Source organism: Acomys minous (assembly GCF_964271855.1).
Source record: "Acomys minous genome assembly, chromosome: 10".
Lineage (NCBI taxonomy): Eukaryota > Metazoa > Chordata > Mammalia > Rodentia > Muridae > Acomys > Acomys minous.
The window spans coordinates 4,856,154-4,876,686 of NC_140491.1; the positions used below are offsets into that span (position 1 = coordinate 4,856,154).

General features: G+C 40.5%; 1 protein-coding gene across 3 annotated transcripts in view; it reads right to left on the bottom strand.

The window, feature by feature from the left end:
- SLC30A9 (solute carrier family 30 member 9) overlaps positions 1–20,533 on the bottom strand; it is a 51,944-nt gene that overhangs the window by 24,271 nt on the left and 7,140 nt on the right. For 2 of the 3 annotated variants that reach the window (XM_084799089.1, XM_084799087.1), the window contains exons 2-9: positions 19,892–20,059; positions 11,537–11,596; positions 10,408–10,507; positions 9,536–9,628; positions 8,932–9,014; positions 7,353–7,411; positions 4,374–4,441; positions 3,093–3,195 (exon numbers count right to left, since the gene is read on the bottom strand). In XM_084799089.1, coding sequence (XP_084655215.1) covers positions 3,093–3,195; positions 4,374–4,441; positions 7,353–7,411; positions 8,932–9,014; positions 9,536–9,628; positions 10,408–10,507; positions 11,537–11,596; positions 19,892–20,059 — 734 coding nt within the window. The remainder of the gene's footprint in view (positions 1–3,092; positions 3,196–4,373; positions 4,442–7,352; positions 7,412–8,931; positions 9,015–9,535; positions 9,629–10,407; positions 10,508–11,536; positions 11,597–19,891; positions 20,060–20,533) is intronic. The other variant, XM_084799088.1, reaches the window with a different exon arrangement.

Genomic DNA, 20,533 nt, shown 5'->3' on the forward strand with positions numbered 1-20,533 from the left:
CCTCTACTGCTAAGGCATGAGACGGGGCTCCCTGGGTCCCGGTACAGTCTCTTACCGCACAGGGCAGACTTTGAAGCACTGTAGCCCTGTGAAGCACTAGGAACTGCTCGGCTTACTGTCTGTTTGTATTTCTGCACATAGCACACACGCGGGTGTAACATTCAGCAAGGACTCAGGAAGATCCCTATGCAGACTCTGCCTTCTAACTCCCAACCATTTCAGATTCCTGGAGCTTTGGGAGTTCTCATCCTGGCCCACTACTCCAAAGGTATTTCTAAGTAAAAAGCCAGAGAACGTGTAAGAGATTAAACCCCAGCCCAGAGGCACAATCTTGTGCTGCTATCATGGAATGTTTGGAGGCAGTTATATTTTTGTCTAGGTTTTTACTGTTGATACATCAAAAGACTAAATTCAAGCTCTGTACGTCCTTCTTAGTCAAAGCAGGAGTTGTATAATAATATTCTGCAACTCCACCTTTTTGCTCAGTTTACCACAGTTAAAGGCTGCCACAGTCTTTAGAACTCATACATAATATTTGTACTGTCTAGTTTTATTTCGACTTGACACAAGCTACATGCACCTGGGAAGATGGAACCACTGTGGAGAAAATGCCTCCATGAGCTCGAGCCTGGAGAGCATGTCCTTATTAGCGGTGATGGGGAGAGTGCAGCCACTGCTGCCATGCCACCCCTGGGGGTCCTGGGGCTATACCAGGGAAGGCTGGTTCAGCCAGGAGGAGCGAGCCCGCCCACCTGTAGGCAGCAGGCAGCGCCTCCACTGCTGCTGCTTCAGTTCCCGCCCTGACTCCCCTCAGTGATGGACCTGTAAGCCAAACCAACGCTTTCCTGCCCAGCTTGTTTTTGGTCCTGGAGCTTCATCACAGCAGTAATAACCCTAAGCAGGACAATATTTTAGAGAACAGACGCTCAAGACTTATCTCCAATGTTTTAAACACTCATACTAAAACTGTTAATTTGTTTCGTAATTCTTTGTCCTTATATAGGCAGATCTCTAGAGTTTGAAGCCAGCCTGGTCCACATAGAAAGTTCCAAGATAGCTATCATTCACTATATATTTAGAAACCCATTTTAAAATTCTCTCCTGGGGCTGGATGTTGGGAGAGATGGCTTAGAGGTTAAGAGCACTGTCTGCTCTTCCAAAGGACCTGGGTTCAGTTCCCAGCAAGCACATGGCAGCTTCAAACTGTCTGTAACTGCAGCTCCAGGGAATTCCGACTCCTTCAGACATACATGCAGGCAAAACAATGCACATAGGAAAAAAAATCTCTTCTACAAGCTTGAGTGTTTGCTCAGTAGTTAAGAGCACTCACTTGTTCTTGCAAAGGACCCAGGTTCGATTCCCACCACCCACATGAGGCTCACAACCACTTCAGGTACCAGACATACACGTGGTACATAGATGTACATGGAAGCAAAAGACTCATACACATAAATCTAAAAAATAAAAACAATAATCTCTTCTATAAAGATTGTGACCAAACACATAGTAAATGATACATCTATACTTCCTACCCCACTGGCTGGAAGGTTTTTGTTGTTGTTGTTTTAAAGTATTTATTTATTTGTTACATATATAGTGCTCTGCCTCCATATACACCTGCAGGCCAGAAGAGGGCACCAGATCTCATTATAGATGGTTGTGAGCCACCATGTGGTTGCTGGGAATTGAACTCAGGACCCCTGGACGAGCAGACAGTGCTCTTAGCCTCTGACCCATCTCTCCAGCCCCATGTTGGAAGTTCTTAAAGCATAAAAACTTACTTAGTAATACTGTGGCCACACTTCTTTTTGGAGCTAGGTTATCATGTAGTCCAGGCTGGCCGTGTATACCCTGGTTCCCCATCCACAGCCAGCCTGTGGCCATTATTCATTCAAAGATTAGTTTCAGAACCACTTGAGGTGACTCAACTTTCTTTCTGCTTTCTTTTGTTTTTGAGACAGTCTTACTGTGTAGCTCTAGCTGTCTAGGAACACACTTTGTAGACCAGGCTGTCCTCAAACTCAGAGATCCACCTCCTTCTGCTTCCTGAGTGCTGGGATTAAAGGTGTAGACTACCAAGCCCAGTGAAATTTGTTTTGTTTTGTTTTTTTTAACTTAAATTTTCAATGCTTTAGCTTCTTATATAAAATAGTATTTTCAAATAACCTACGAATATCCTCTCACATTTTAAACCATGTCTGTATTACTTCTCATGTCTCGCATAATATGAATAGTATATACATTGATGCTAAAACTCTATTGCTAAGAATAGTAACAGGAGTGGGGGTGGGGCTAGGGAGATGCTTCACCCATTAAGGGCACTGGCTACTCTTTCTGAGGACCTGGGTTTGATTCCCAGCACCCGGATGGTGGCTCAGAAACTGTAGTCCGAGGGGGCCTGATGACCTCTTGTGCCATCAGGCATTCATATGGTACAGACATACACACAGGCATAACATTCATATACATAATATACACCTTAAAAACAAGGAAGAAAAAGAAAGGGTAATGATAAGGGCAAAAGTCTGTACAGTACAGACAGCGTGATGTGTGTGTGTGTGTGTGTGTGTGTGTGTGTGTGTGTGTGTATTGAGGCAGGGTCTCTCTGTGTAGCTCTGGCCGTCCTGGGATTCACTATATAAATAGGTCTGGCTGGATTCAAACTCACAGAGATCACCTGCTTCTCCCTCCTGAGTTGGGCGTGTGCTACCATGCCGTCTCTTTCTCTTATCTTTAGTCCATAGTTGACTGTGAGGATATGGAAGCACAGACGCAGAACCCACGTATACAAAAGCCACTGTTCTTTTTTTGTTTTTGTTTTTCCAAGTTAAGGTTTCTCTGTGTAGCCCTGGCTGTCCTGGATTCGCTTTGTAACCCAGGCTAGCCTCGAACTCATAGCGATCTGCCTGCCTCTGCCTCTCTGAGTGCTGAGATTAAAGGTGTGTGCCACCATGCCCGGCTCTGTTCTTAAATGCTCAAATTAAGAAAGCTGCATTTTTCCCAAAGCCAACTGCAGAGTATTTTTGAACAGATCACTTTCTGCCTATAGCTTGTAAGAATTAGTTTAAAATTAATGAAGCACTTTCTCTCACCTGGTTACAAGTATCAGATAATGAGTGTATAGCTTCTGAGAACATACTTGCTGAGCCCGTGTAAATCCAGGCAAGGAATTTAAAGAAGCAGTTCAAGCCATTACTAGAAAGAAAGAAAACAATTTAGCATATGTTTAAGTCAAATGTTTCCATCAAATGTTTAATGACTTTATACTAGAGTCTATTGAAAGTAAATAACAAAGAACTTCCTACAGTTCAGGTATAAATACAAAAAGTGTGGATTATGATTCCATTAAGTACACAAGGAAGAGGCAATGCTGTTTGTTGAAGGCTTTGCCTTCCTAATACTATACATATTACCCCCAAGTAATCTTTACTACTGCCACGGTTTTAATTATCATCTGCAGACTAATAAACCTCTAGCCTAGATATCCCCGGTGAGCTTGAGACCACTATACATTAACAATAATACCCACTGAGTTCATATTGTGTCGTAAGTACTATGCCAATGAGTTTATATATTACACACACTGCTCACAAGGAAGACTATAATGATTATCTCTGCTCTGCAGGCAGAAAGAACTAATCCTGACCATCTCCTCAAGGACACCTGGAACTAAAAACCAAACATCATTTTCTCTCCTCCTGCCCTACCTGTTTCTGGTGCTCCTATCAGAGTAACATTTACCCATTGTCCAAGCAGGGACCGGGACACCATTCTTGACAGCAGTTCTAAGAATTCTAAAGCGGATCATCATCTTTAGTCCCTATTGGAAATGCTCTCCTCTAGGCTAATGCTCTTCAGCTCTCCAAGGATCACACATTATATATTTCCAAATCTTATAATTTCTGACATGCACAATTAAGAATAAAAACTACTGAATTACAAAATTAATGTTTTTATACAAAAAGGTAAACAAAATAGGAATCAAGAAGCAGAGGAAAAAGGGGGTTAGCTATAAAAACATGAAGTTTCCTCCAAAATTAAAGTAGGAGAAAAACACAAGCACTTAGTAGCTGTGCAATGGCCAATGGAACTTCAAAAAATTGACTCTGACAAACTCCAATTAGTATTTTCAGAGAGAAACTTATACCCACTTAAATTTTACACAAACTCCAAGTTCAAATGTCCACATGGACACAGACCCTTCCCCTGTTACTTCACTGGCCATGACACTGGCTCAACTTCCTCCTAAAATAATAAAAGCTACATGTCAGCAGTATGCAGCTAGCCACCAAGTAATACATGCATACATTCAAGGACACACATATTAAGAGGTACACGTCTCTGGTTTAAAAGCCTTGTCTTCTATAACTCACATGCAGATGGCAACCATCACCACCTTCCCTGGCCCCTTAAGGAACACGGACACCGTCCTGGAGCGAGGCTGTAAGACAAGAGCAAAGACTTCCCAAGTCTCTCAGAGAAGCACAGAGGGCGGCGGCTCCAACACAGCACCCGTCTTGGGTGGAGCACAATAACCTATACAGTGCCAGCTCCAGGTGATCTGACACCCTCTTTTGTCCCCTAAGGATGCCTGTGTCCTTGCACATACGGGCCCTCCCACTGACACACCATATGCACAATAAAATAAAATAATAAAGTATGTAGATACATGAAAACACATTTTGGTACTTTCCTAAAACCTCAAATGCTTATTTTATTTTTTAATTTTCAAAATTTAACATTGTTACAAGAACTACCATCAAGTCCGATGGCCTGAGTTCCACCAGGTGGATGAAGGAAAGAAAAGACTCCTGCAAATTGTCCTCTGACCTCCCCAGGAGCACCACGCATATGCACACTGAGTAAATGAATATTAAGTTTTAAAAAATTAAAACTGATATCAGAGAGGATTCCCAAGGAAAACTGTATAAAGCACGCAGCGCACCATTGGCTCAGTTCCAACGCTGAGGCTGCAGCTCACCCTGCTCAGCAGGACAAAGGCAGTTCCAAGGTGGAAGGGCTATCTTAAGAAACTCACAGAGTCAGGACCCGAAGGAAAGGCACTCAGAAAGTACAACAAGTCAAAGGGGAAACGAATTGAAAGGACACTACAAAATCAGAGTATGAGAAGGTGAGCTACTGCTCTGAGGAGAGGATGTTTTTGGTAAACCAAGGGTGCTGTGACTTTATTTCTTGCTGTTACAGTTTCCGTGAGACAAAGAGTGTAACAGGAAAAGTGTACATCTAACGTAAAAAAGACAAAGAAGGCATGCAGTTCCAGCAAGCAAGACTGCCCATACGAACACATTCAAGAGGCACATGTCACTGGTCCACACTGTTCCGCACTGTACGGCAGTGACAGACAGCTTGCAGTGCAGGAGAAACCCTAGCTCCCAAGACATGGGAAGACTGCAGCCTTCAGCCCATTCCTGAGTGCCGCACTCAGAGAAGGCTCTGAGAGAATCCAGAATAGAAACGAATGGAGGGAGGGGCAGCTCGAGTTAAGATCCAACCATTGTGCTCTGTTCTAAACTGTGTGAAAGGGAGTCAGGTCTCAAGTGCTACCAGAGAAAAGACAATTTGCACAAACAACCTTTGCCTAGATCTGCATCAACCACTCCAGCCCTTGCTGGCTCTGATTTGCAACAATCTTCTTGTCTCAGCCTTCCAACTGCTGGTATTGGTATGTCAAGCAATAGCTGCAACACCCAGCTATGGCATTACCTTCTTTTTTCCTTTTGAGAGAGGGGAGGGGGGAAAAAGAGAAAGAGACAGAGAGAGAGAGAGAGAGAGAGAGAGAGGGAGGGAGGGAGGGAGGAGACAGAGACTGATTGAGATATGACCTTACTATGTAGTTGTGGCTGGCCTGAAGTCACTGTGTAGACCAGGCTAGCCTTGAACATGAGGAGATCCTCCTTACTCTGGCTCCTGAACACTGGAATTATGGCCATGAACCATCACACATTAACGTCTTGATCAAAGATCCTTCCCAGCCTAGTTGAAATGGAAAACTATTCTGGATACATATGACTTTCCATCTTGGCTGTTGTTTGTGACTTTGGTAAGAGCCATTTCAATGGGAAGAAAATCCAACTGGACTGAATTTAAGAGACAAGAGTAGGTGAGGTCCTAAATGAAAAACTTTCTATATTTCTCCTAATATTAATTCTTTCTTGTAGAAAGCATAGTATTTAGGAGCATGTGTAGCTAAAAGTCTCTATATGTGATGATGAAAAATGAGGTACTTTCATCAAATTACAAATTGTCTTTGATTTATAGGATTAGGTCTCTACAACCAGCACAAATTTAAAATGCTGTAGACTGAAAACCCACCTAACCCCCTCATACAACACCTAGCCCGCCTCAAATGTACTCATGCTCTCAGATCTGCCATGCACTGAGCAGAATCATCTAGCACAAAGCCTCTCTTAATGAAAATGTTGACTACAACTTACTGATACTACATGATTATGATTCTACATTATCAAGCTGATAACCCACTTTACACCAGGAACCACTGTTTTTCAATGAAGTATGAAGCAGTGCTCGTGGCTGAGAAGCAAAAGGTGAGGCCACAGGAAGTCTGGGAAGAGGGAAGGCCTACAGTAGCCAATTTACAGTGAAAGAGTATACTAATGAAGTTAAACAAAGTGTCCACTGTCTATGTACACAAGTAGTAAGTATTAATAACTTAGATAGTAAAATATTTATTAGATTAAAATAGATAAAAATTTAAGATTAGGTAAAATAAATAAAAAAATAATAAATGTCTAACAAATAAAATAATGATAATAAAGCCAAATAGTAAAAACCAATCAAACTTCCTTTCAAGGGATGCCTTCATCTGCAAAAGCAGAGAGCCAGCAGTCTCAACGATGCATCAGAATTATGAGCAGGAGTGAGGACAACAACAATTAAATTTTTATGTCTAACCAGATGTGTGTATGTTTGTAGATGCATATTCATGAGAGATAAAAGATATGAAAGAGACAGAAAATCCTACTAAAACCTAAACAAACAGTCTCCTTTATCTATATATGCTTAAGAATCTTAGCAACAGTCTGGTCCACAAAGAGTCCAAGACAGCTAAGGCCACACAGAGAAACCCTGTGTGGGCCTCGAAACCCTCGAAGGAAAACAAAACAAAACTTAAGAAACTCATGTTACAATTTTAATTTCAAAAAAATCAAACAGAAATGAATTAGATGGAAGTTCAGTTAATTACAATGTACTCAAGAAAAACCTTGGATTATGATCAAAGGCTTACTAGAATTTCTTGGATTATGACTGTAGACATTTCACAATGTACTAGGTTTGTCAAATAACACACACATGATTAAAGATATCCTTACCTTTGTGTTTCCCAAGAAATCACCATATTCTCTTAGTATTCTTTGGTTTCTAAACAGCCCTATAAGAATCAAAAAATAAGTTTAGGGCATATATATTCTTTTAATCAGATTATAATAGTACAACTCCCTCTTTAAGACTGAGTTCAATGGTTGAGGGTGTAGCTCAGTAGGCAGAATGCTTGCTTACCATATACAGAGTTCACTTCCCAGAACCATGTGTACCAGTGCAGATCAGACCTGTAATCCAGCATTCACGGAATGGAAGCAGGAGGATCAGGAGTTCGAGGTTATCCTTAGCTAGCCTGGATAGCAAATTTGAGGCCAGCCTGGGTTACGTGAGACCCTGAACATCCCCCTCCTCCAAAGGAATGCACTTAGGAGGTTTATTTCCACAGAGATGGAGAAACAGGACTACACTGGTATCTCTGAAGAACAAGATGAGCACACACAAGCACATGCATGTTAAATGTGTGCACGCGGTGCTGGAAAGAGCTTGCTGCCCAAGCATGGGAAGCTGAGCGTGGACCCCAGCCCATCATCCTGTAATTCCAACCCCAAGGGCCTGGACGCCCTCTTCAGGACCCAGAGGGCACCTGCACACGCCTGCGCACATTCACAAACACACAAATGAATACAAGTAAATAAAATGAATCTTTTAAAAAGTGTGCATATAAGCTGGGCGTGGTGGCGCACGCCTTTAATCCCAGCACTTGGGAGGCTAAGACAGGTGGATCTCTGTGAGTTCGAGGGCAGCCTGGTCTACAAAGAGAGTCCAGGACAATTAAGGATATAGAGAGAAACCCTGTCTTGAAACAAAACAAAACAAAACAACAACAACTACAAAAAACCAAAGAAACAAAAAAAGCATGCATATAAACTTTAAAATGTATTGGAAATATTCTGAAAAGGCATAACCAAACCATTGCTAACAGTTATCTTTAGAAAGAAAAATAAAAGCATTACAGAAAAAGAAAGAAAACGTATCACTCTTTATATTACTGCATTTTTTGTTTTGGGGATATTTGGAAATCAAATTGAATTCTTTTTGAATCATAAATATGCACAATACTTTTGCATCTATATTTGTATAATTCAAATCACGGAAAGTATATTTTACATCGTCCTAAATCTAAACTCTAAATCACTAAACTCATTTCTCTGAGAATCTTGTGTTGGTAGTTAAAGGACAGTTACTTATTTATGTTAGGACTTTGATAAATATTTGCTGAATGAATGAATCAATGAACGAATGAACGTGGCGGCTGAATCAGTACTTCCTATAGGAAAGCAGTAATTGCCACTTTCATAGTGCTAATCTTTAAACAGGATCCACAGTGCTACTATTATTGTTCCACAGAAACTACAAAGTGTTTCCCATGTCCTCTTACCATCCTAGAAAGTTATCATAAAAAGCAAACCGATTCTGTGTTTTGAGCTGACTCCCATGCTGAGCACTGGTGTTTGCTGCAGCCGCAGCCGCAGCAGGAAGAGCAAGCCCTGGTGCGACCCGGCTCTCAGGGCACGTGCTCATCTGTATGTTATTTCCCAACAACCCCTGACTTACGCTAAAAGTACTTACGTTCTCTGTACTCTATTTCTGCTTCTTTACGCACTTTTTTCTCCCTGGCAAGAGCGTCAAGGCTTCCCCAAACTTCCAAAGCTCTGTGTGTACAAACATACGCATGGTCACCACCAAGGATCATCTTAAATTACTTTATTGTTCTTTAAGTATAAATGAACTATAACTATGTATAAAGCTTATTTTTAAAAAGCATAAAGTGGCTGGGCAGTGGTTGTGCACGCCTTTAATCTCAGCACTTGGGAGGCAGAGTCAGGTGGATCACTGTGAGTTCGAGGCCAGCCTGGTCTACAAAGAGAGTCCAGGACAGTCAAGGCTACACAGAGAGACCCTGTTTTGAATAATAATGATGATGATGATGATGATGATAATAATAATAATAAAGCATAAGGTCTTTTCAGAAAGAAAAAGCACTTCAAACTTCTGAGTCAAATCTAACCAATTCAAATGAACCCATCAGCAAGCGTGTTTATAACTGACTAGTACAGGGGAACAAGCTGCAGTAAAGCAGCGCTGTTTGAGAAGCACGCCATAGGAAGTCTGTTTAAAATGCTACTGCAGCCCAAAGCCAGCACATTCTCCTGTGAAGGGGTTCTGTTCTTACTTTGCTTCCACATCTGATCTCAAGAACACGGTAAAGGACTCAGTATCATTGTGGGGACTTCGTCGTCTGATTTTCCGAAGTTGGTCTAAGTCGCTGGAGACATAAGGCATTGAAGTTATTTAGATGCTGCTTCTAAGCATACAGGTTAAGGACAGTAAACAAGCACACTGACTCCTATCTTGGAAGAAGGGATCTATACAGCTTCGAAACATCAGTTTAAAGATAGCATTTTTAATACAAAAAATAGTCTAGAGACAGCAAAAAAAGATGATCACCAATGAAGAACACTTCCCTACACAGAGCCCTCAGTGTGCAGGGTCTCATCAGAAACTTCGCAGGGTCAGGCCTGCTCGCTACTGGTGGGGGGGGGGGTGGTAACTCCCTCACTGACGCTTGTACTATGACCACACGACTTTTAAGATGTGTAAAAAACAGAATACACACAAGTATCATTCTTCTATTTAAGAATTTAACTTAGGGGCTGGCAGGATAAAGGAAGCTGGCAAGCCTAACGGCTTGAGTTGTGTCCGGCAGACCCACAGGGCAGGAGACAGCCACTTCCCACAGGTTTTCCTCTGACCCCCACAATGCATCCCCCAACCCCTCACACAACTAAATGTTTACAAGTCACAAATGTCAAGTCACGGTTGTAATCACCTTACTTTTTCTTAAATTCTGAAAGGTTTATATGTTCATCAAGTCACTATCAAAGTCACCAGCAGATCGTTATTTATTTATGTTTAATCACTGGTTGTCTTAAAGAAATTTTGTGACAGCAATGAACAATTATTGTCATGCAAATCAGAAAATGAATGAAAAGGTAACAGGTCATACTATTTGCCCAGACCACTGTCCTGAGAGGAACCCCGTACCTGGATTTAAGGCAGAATTCATTTATTGCTCTTACTCCAGTGATGAAATTATTCTTAGTGTATTTTGGTCCATACTCTCTTTTCTTAAGGACTGCTTTGACTAAACCAGAAACATAAAGAAATATGTGAGCATGCACACTGAAAGCCCTCTGGAAGATGAGTACTTCTTGAATTCCACAGACATTTGTTGTTGTTTTCCTAATGCATAAAATGGTAGCAAAGAAAAAGAAATATCTCCCTCAGTACAAAAAACCAGGATAGATCACAAATCTAGTGCTCATCTCCCTAGCCCATCTCTAACTGATGCTAAAATGACAACCTGTCATCTAATAGATACCTTGTATCAGTAGTACTGTTCTGTCTAAAGCACTGAAATCATTTAAGTTGCTTAGGGTCTATGTGCAAATGAAGTTTCAATAAATATTACAGAATAGTCACTGCTATCCAGCAGTTTGTTTGTTTGTTTGTTTGTTTGTTTGTTGAGAGAAAGACGGCTTCGCTATACACCCTGGGATCCTGCTCTAGCCTGACAGGCTGTAATCACACACACAGCAATGCTGATGACTCTGGATTACTTATGTATTTGTGTAAGTAATGTTCAAGGCCACCCTGATGAGCAAGTTTTACTTTCCCCATCTTATACGGAAGTGAGCTAAATGTCAGAGGGGTTAAATAAGTTAGCTGCATTAGGCCAGACAGCTAGTAAACATGAGAACCAAAGCTGAGACCTGTCTTGTCTGATACCACAGCACTCCAAAGCCCACAGAGCTACTGACTCCACGGATTAGCTGCTTTGCAGAAAATCAGACAGAACCAGCTGGCTCCACCCGAGTTTAAACACACTATAGCTGAAGGCATTAGCCTCTTGTTCCTTAATGCCATTGCTTTTCTAAAAATAATAGAGCAAACAGATGATTCTGGTTCTTTAAGCTTTTAAAATACTTGTCATCAAAATGCAAAATAAACTTCAGCATAAAGTAGCATATAAAAAGAATAAAAATGTATGGGTAATCTATTAAGAATAAAAGCAAACTGTAACTACATGCTTAGAATAATGTTAAAGATCTCCATATAAATTCTGTGTATTTATATATACTACATACTAAAACATCAAATAAAATGTATTTACCTCTTACTTGAAGAGGATCTTGCTTACGTGGAGCTTTGAGTTCTGCGCCTATATTTTCTGCTGTAAAGTTTTATCAAAACAAGTTTACATTAAAGAGTTGCTTTCAAATAAAACTGTAACTTATTAATTAATTTAATCAAGCAATGTATAACAATAAGTATATTACCACAAACTATTTTAATTCTATAAAACATAGAGTGTCAAACTTCATCAATATACCACAGGAGAAAAGGCATGGAGTCATTTCAACAACTAAAGACAAAGCACTCAGTAAAACTCAGCATCCACACACGTGCCAAAGCCTTTCAGAAAACTGACAAAAGGACTTGTTTTAAAGAGTAAAACAAAAGCATGAGACATTACATCTAATGGACAAAGTGCTGGCGAATTTAAAATAGAAAAACAAAGGCACAAAGAATTCTTCCACTGTTTTAGAGACAACATAGAGTGAAAAAAAATCTATCATGTGGTATTAGACAAATGTACTTACATTCACATTCCCAAAAGCCACTAATAAAGGTCAAAGATTAAAAAAAATTAAAAAAATAAAAACAAAAAGAAAACAAACAAAAAAACCTGGAATCTACCTCCCATGATGTGCAAAGAAATGCTTACAAATACAAATTCAAATATCAATGCATTCAAATGTCCCACTGTAGACCACAGAGACTACTGTTACAATAAAGATTTCCTTTCTTTTTATGAAGCAGGATTATCAAGAATGGGCTCAAATGCACAGTGTTCCTGCCTCAGTCTCTTGAATGATGAAATTGCATCAGCACACTATCGTGCCCAGCAAAAAAATGTGTAAGCAGGGCATAAACAACGTAAGGGGAAAAAATTCAGTAAGTTAAAATTCAGAAAACCTATTCAACAGAAGATCCTATAAACAGGGGAGTGATGTGGGGGCCGAAGAGATGGCTCAGCAGTTAAGAGGACTGGCTGATCTCTACAGTCTGCTGCCCAGAACATGGAGGCTCAAACAACCTGTAGCTCGACACCAGAGGATCTGACACCCTCTTCTGGACCCCACAGTCACCTGCACGCACGCGTACCCCCCCACCCCAATAAATCTTTTAAGGACTAGTCTCAAGTTGGGAGAAATTATTTCCAATAAGTGGAGCCAAGAATATTTTAAAATGTCATCCAGATCAATTAGAAAAAGTTCAATAAAATGAGCATTAGACTAAACTTGCATAGAAAAACAAATATGCATTACCACTGGATGTATGAAAAGATGATTACTTCATTAAGTGCATCCGATGAAGTAAAAGAATTCCATTTTACAACATCACGCCAAGGAAAATGAAAAGGCACACCAGCTGACTGCAGTGAAGGCACAGAGAGCGGATATGGCTGTCGGTGGGAAGACACAAAGGCCTGCGAGAACTACGACCCAGGAAGTCTTCCAGGTCAAGGAGTCAAAGAATCCTAGCGCAGGGCAACTGAGGCGAGGCTCGCGGTATTCACAGCAGCACTCTGTTCTGATTTTAAAAACTGCAAACAACAAAATGCCTGCCAGCAAAAGAACAAACTGCTACATTCATTCTCCATTTTAAACGCAGCGGGTGACAGACCTCGTCATGACCGTCTTTCCCTAAGCCCCCACTGAGCGCCAAACGCTACCATTGTGCCAACTTCTCTAACTCATACAACAGGCATCAGCAATCTGTGCTATAATCATCTCTTTGAAATTATCGCCCAAACCGGACAAATACACCAGTAGTCTGGATAAATCTAGCAATAAGACTTAATAAAAAACAAACCCCCAAAATACACATGAAGTTATTGCAACAAAGTTCAAAATCAGACAAAACTAAATGATTTAGTATGCTTACTCCTTTTACCTCCCTTTTAAAAGATTTATCAATAACGTGTATGTGTGCATGCCTGAGCTCACGTATACGCACACGCAGTCCTGTAGGAGCCAGAGAGGGCGTCAGACCCCTGGAGCTGGAGTGGAGGCTGCAGCCATCCGACACTGGTCCTGCACTGAACCTGAGTCCTCTGCTGCAGCAGCAAGTGCTGTCCACTACCACTGTCTCTTCAGTACCCTACCCTCTCACCTCTTCTTTAAAAACAACAACAACAACAACAACAAAACCCAAGGTACTGAAGCAGAAAACTTCAGGATAGTGGCATGGACTCGCACAGCAAATGCAAATCAGAGAAGGACGTTATCAAGGAGAAATAGTTCTTAGGTGGACTGGTAAATTCGAGAATTGTATTTTCATTTTCTAACTCAAAAATTTTTCAATGTTTGTGTAAAATTATTTTGTAAGAAAAATCTCATTCACTCTTAAAACATTTTCTTTATTTATAACTTAAGGTTATAAATATAAGGGAAACAGGGGAAAAATGGGAAACAGGCAAAGGGTCCTGAACCTGCACAGGTGATTATCTTGGCAGTCAGGATCAAAAGCTGACATAGTTACTAGTGTGGCGTGCTGTTAACTTCCCATACTGCCTTCATGTTTACAACGCTGTCTGACTCAGGAGCAGGCATGTGTGCTTCCCACTGCAGACAACAGAAGAGGCTTCCAGTGATCCTGAGAAGGAACAACGCGGAAGTCATGGGAAGCTCTTGACAAGCGTTTCTGCAGAAGAACAAGGATGGGGCCGTGGATGCGGCGAGCAGAGACAGAGTCCACCTGGGTCTCAGCAGTAGCTGAGAGAGAACAGAATCAAGGAAGGGGAAACGGCTGATGCAGTTAGGAGGAGAATCACAAGAGCCCTGGAGCGGATGAGACGCAGAGGACCAAACACAAAGGAAGTCCTGTGTTTCCACCTCCTCGCAAATGCGATCATTTAAATACATCACAGCATCCAGCATTTAAATGAACATCATCACAGCATCCAGCATTTAAATGAACATCATCACAGCATCCAGCATTTAAATGAACATCATCACAGCACTCAACATGACCATTGATTGTGGTTCACTTGGACCATCTTTTGTTTGTTCCCAGGTTACTGTCCTTTTTTCTTTGAATTTTTTTATATTTTTTACATATACATTTATATTATTCCACATATATACAATAAATTATCTATAGCAAGAAGAACCATGACACAATCAGGAATTATACAAATGTTACATTCTTACTGTTTTGGCTATTTGTATTTGACAGCCTAAAGAAAACGTCTTTCCCATCTTGGTTTGTCTAAAATTCTGAATGTAAATCAATCTCCATCTTGTCTTGTCATTATCAACTTAAAACATCTGTCTAGACCTAAAAGCATCTTAACCCCTAAACAACTAAGCTTCATTGTAAAACTAACTATCTGGTCTTCAACTCCGTCAGAGAAGGAATAAACTTGATTACTTGAGTATGCTGGGAGTGCAGGTTAGTAGCTTTCCAAATGATAAGACCACAGAGACAGTTTTCTACCTGAACAGTCACCCAAAACTCTCTAATGCTGGAGCATCTTCTTCAGCCTTCTGCCCAATATATCTGACAAGTGTAATTGTGAGGCAGGAACTATTGAGGACTTGCTTACCCTGTCTTAGCAGAGTTTGACTGTCGACTCTGCCTGCACATAAGCTTGCCTATTTTAGGCATAATTCTGTCTGTGGTAGAAACAAGGACATTTTGCCCAGTGGCTTGTTTGCCACATTTGAACCATCTCCATAAGGAGGTTCTTTGAGGCTCATCATTGTTTTTAATTTTTCTTTCACATTTCCTGCCATCTGTTAGGCTCAGTTAATTTTTCATATGTTTTTCCCATCCCATTCTCCAATTTATAAAATTCTATTTCTTTTTTGGAAAAAATTATATTTCTCTACTTTAAATTATAATGTACACAGAACATTTCCTGTAAATCTTCCAGCCATCTGCAAAGTCAGTATCTCCACTCTCCTCTAGAACAAAAAAAAAATTTCTTATCACTCTGGATTAAGTTTTAATAGTAAATACTGGAATATTTGTTATTCCTATTACAAACTTAACTTTATCAACATCATTTATCTACTTCTTGTTCTACATTGCCTTTTCTATATCCTGATTTCCCTGAGTTTATTTTGCAACATAGAGAAATGCTTAGTTTAACAGTGTTCCTCTTTGTTTGTTTGTTTGTTTTCTTCAAGACAGGGTTTCTCTGCATAACCTTGGCTGTCCTGGACTCACATTGTAGACTAGGCTAACCTCAAACTCACATTGATCCACCTGCCTCTGCCTCCCAAGTGCTGGGATTAAGGCGCGTGCCCCACAGCACCCGGCTAACAGTGTTCTTTAACTCTGGATGGATGAGAGTTTGTAATATCAACCTTTATGTGTAAAAATGTAGTTATTTCCACCTTTAAATCAGCATGAAATTCCAAAGGAACATTCAGTTCCCAAGCAGTGTTCCCTTGGTCTTCTGGATACTGTGGATATAAAATGTTTATTTCCATAAGCAACAACTGAACTCATGGCATTCTGGCTTCTGTTTAGTAGCTTTTAGATTGACTTGTGTCTTTCCACTCTGGTTTCTCTAGATATCTTGGTGGATTCTTTTTTCCTAACCTGCTCAATGGCCCACATGTATTGAATTTTTTGGGTTTGTTTCTTTTTCTTTATTTCCCCAGACAGTCTCACTATGTAGCTCTGACCATCCTGGAACTCACTATGTAGACCAGGCTGTCCTTGAACTCACAGAGATTTTGTCTTTGTCTCCCAAGTGCTGGGATTAACACATGTGCCAACATTCCCAACAGGTTTAAAGTATACTTGTAATTGAGGAAATTCTAAAGACCATTCTCATTCATATTCTCTCTGTCTCTGTCTCTCCCTCCCTCCCCACTTCTTCATGTATGTGTGGGATGCCTATGTGCGGTGTCTGTGCACATTTTACTGTGATAGACACGTGGAGGACAACCTATGGTGCTAATCCTTCCTTCTTCCTTCTTATTGTTTGCTGCTGCGTGTACCAGGCAAGCCGGCCCGTGAGCTTCTGGGAGTCTCCTATCTCTCCGTCCTATGTGGGCGTGCTGGGGTCACAGATGGTTTCTGGGGATCTAGACCCCATGCTCACACTTGATGGGAAGCACGTGCCCTCTGATCGGTTTCCTCAGCTCTCCATTAGCTCTGTAAAGTACTTACTGTTCTTCTGTCCTTCTCTCTCCTAAAAGCCTATGAAATACAAGCTAGAGCGTCCTGCTGTTTTGTTTTGTTTTCCTCGAGACAGCACCTGATTCAGTACTGCCCAAGCTTGTCTCAGGCTACAGCAATTCTGTCTACACTGAAATCTACTGTCAAAAGCTTCAGAAACACCACTTTACCCCCACAGTCATCACTGAACCAAAGCACATAAAGTAAGCTGCTCTCAGATGGGAACTTGTAAACATTCTCATCCTCAACTGTCTAGGTGTTACTATATATATGATGCTATGAAGCACAAGCAGGGAGGTTAGTGATGGCTCAAACACTGCATGAATACTTACTTTACAAACCACGACCATCTTAATAAACTCACACTACATTGCTGGTATAGAATCCCCATAATTTCCACAAATAATCAGATATTCTAACCATGAATATCTTTAGACATTTGTTTTAAGCTCAAATTCTGGCTGTTTGCCACACATCTGCTGCCATTAGTAAAATTAAAACTAATTTTACTAAAATTCAAACCATCTGAATGCTCCTTAAAAATGTAAGGACGTCTTAGCAAGCCTGCGCCTTAATGAGCTGCTCCCGACTTCACCATGTGATCTGAATTATTCAAAAGTCAATCTCAAACTCTTAGGTATATAAATTATCTTTCAATCAAGCAATTACTTGGTATCTATCTGATAGCTAACAAGGTCTAATTTGGACTAGGCAAATCTTTAAAAAGAGCTCAAAATAAAACTGTCAATAAACAATGTGTTTCTACTATGAGACAATTAAACTAAAATTTTTATTACACTCAGCAGAGAAAAATGAAACCAATCCCATGGATGTCATTTTTTTTTTTTTGGTTTTCCGAGCTAGAAGGTCTCTCTGTGTAACACACCTGGCTGTCCTATACTCAGAGATCCACCTGCCTCTGCCTCGAGAGTGCTGGGATTAAAGGCGGGTGCCACCATGCCCAGTTCATGTGTGTCAACTTTAAAGATTCTTATAGTGGAACCAATATTCAATATTTTTAGCTGAGTTTATATTTATCTAAGAAAACCATTATGTAATATATTTTTCCCTTAATTATATTATACCATCAGCTGTCTCTGCCTTTATTGTGTCTTTATAATAAGCACACGTTGAATTCTGGAACGTAAAGACTCATTACACATTTTATTCCTTCAACCAGTAAATCCAATTCTAAAGAATTAATCAATCAATTAACTTTATGTTTTATATGTGCACAGGTGTGAGTGCACACATGCGTGTGCTATGATTTGTGTATGGAAGTCAGAAGATTTATCAGAATGGCTTACAGGCTGCGGTCCAGCTAGTCCAACAATGGCAGTCTGTCTACCAATGGAAGGTCCAAGAGTCCACAGCTGTTGGTCTAGAAGTCTCAGCAGCTCTTCGGTCTATGCTGGGATCCTGAAGGACTAGGCTCTAACGCCAGAGCAGGAATGCGCTAGACACAGGCAAAGAGCAAGCTCCCTTCTTCCATGTCCATATACACGCTGCCAGCAGAAGGTGTGGCCCAGATTAAAGGTGAATCTTCCCACCTCAAAGATCTGGAATAGAAGTGGGTCCTTCCACTTCAAATGATTTAATTAAAAAGAAGAAAAAGAAAAAGAAAAAGAAATCCCTTACAGGTATGCCCAGCCATTTGGGTTTCAGTTAATTCCAGATGTATCCACTGCAATGGAGATGGAAATGATGGAGATGATGGAGATGGAGGTGATGGAGATGGAGATTATGGAGATGGAGATGGAGATGATGGAGACAGAGGTGATGGAGATGATGGAGAAGGAGATGGAGATGGAGATGATGGAGATGAGATGAAGATAATGGAGATAAAGATGGAGATAGAAGAGGAGGAGGAAGAAGAGGAGGAAGAGACAGCAGCAACAGCTATTGCTTTTGTGCCAGTAAGATGGCTCAGTGAATAAAGGTGCAGGTAAGGTAAACCTGATGATGCAGATTTGATCCTCCAAACCCACACAAAGGTAGAAGGAGCACCAACTTCTTCAAGAAGAACACAACTTCACAAAGTTGTCCTCTGAGCTACAGATGTGCATACGTGTACACACACACACACACACACACACACACACACACACACACAAATAGTAATAGTAATAATAATAATAGTATATATATTTTTAAAGAGGCTAGGTGTAACACTGGACATGGTGGCACATGTCTTTAATGCCAGCACTCAGGGAGGCAGAGGTAGGCAGATCTCTGTGAGTTGGAGGCTAGCCTGGTCTACAAAGCCAATACAGGACAGCCAAGGCTAAAACTCAGAAACCATGTAAAACAAAACAAAACAAAACAAAAAACCCAAAAAATGGAAGGCAGAGGCAGGGGTATTAATGTGAGTTCAAGGCTAGCCTGGTCTACAAACTGAGTCTAGGACAGCCAAGGCTATACAGAGAAACTTTGTCTCGAAAACAAAACAAAACAAAATACCAAAAAACCCAACCAACCAAACAAACAAAAAAGTAATAAACAAGAAAAAAGCAACAGATCTATGTTTTACAGAACTGAAAGAGTTGAATGGATATAAAATATTAGCTAAAAATAGTGTATCAGTTGAGAACAAGTTGTCAGAGTTAAGGCATTCTATGGGCTTTGTATTTCCCAAAGGAACTTACACTAACTATGGTTAGCCTTTGAAGTAATAATAGAATATATAATTTCCATATAAACACGGAAATTCTAGATACTATTTTTTACTTACTTACTTACTTATGTTTTTGGAGACAGGGATTCTCTGTGTAGCCTTGGCTGTTCTGGACTCACTCTGTAGACCAGGCTGGCCTTGAACTCACAGTGATCCACCTGCCTCTGCCTCCTGGTGCAAGGATTATAGGCATAGCCCCGCCCCCCCACCCAGCTTTAAAAAGATTTTTAAAGTAGTGTACATATATAAAAACAAAACCACAAGCAACAAACTTCATGCCATAATCAGAGATCAAATTCTGTGACAGCTACAAACATTATGCAAATAAACTGGTCTATATGTGTGCACATGTACACACACTTGTTTGCACTGTATACGAGTGCAGATGTATGTGTGCTCAAGTGTGTGGAGGCCAGGACAGCCTTAGGTATTGGGCCTCACCTTCCACCTGTTTGAAACATTCTTGTTTGCTATAAACCCCTGAAATATACATCAGTCCAGACAGTTTTACAAGCAAGTTCTATTATTAAAGGAGAAACAATTTCCAATGTATAGGAGAATTTTAAAAACTTTCAGCACATTTCCACACACCTGCTTCTTTAAGTGATGGGACTTTTTCAGCTCTTGGAGTCTGTGTGCCCTGCCCTCCTTTCTGGATGTTCGTAGAGTACAACTTGCCCCGACTTAGAGTGGACATATGAGGGTGACAGCTGGGGACCACATATGTAAAGCTTCCAAATGTCATTACATTCTTCCATCCTAAGAGAAAAAAAAGTCACTTTCATTTCAGACATTTAACAAATAACATGCTTGAATTTCCTTAGTAATATAGGAATCAAATGTTTCAGCTTTTCCCTAATTTATACTGATATGGAAACTTAAAAAAAAATATATGAAACTAAACAAAGCACTTGGTACTCAATTATTCCAAAAGGTAGTACACAGTACATAACAGACACTCTTATTTTGTATGCAGGTTGCATTTTAAAAGAAGAAGAAAAGAAAAGAAGAAAAAGCTGGTACTATGTATTTTTAAAATAGCGGGCTCTGGGTGTAGGAGGGTCAGGAGGGTTCCTACTAAAAATTACCCCATGTCTTCTGAGCTGGAGATTTAGTCCTTTCATATGACGATCAATAAATGAATCCTATTAGTAGTCACTCTGTTGTCTCTAGTTTTTAATCAGATAATTAGTCAGCATTTGGTGAATGCCTCAGCATATGGAACTTTTAGTT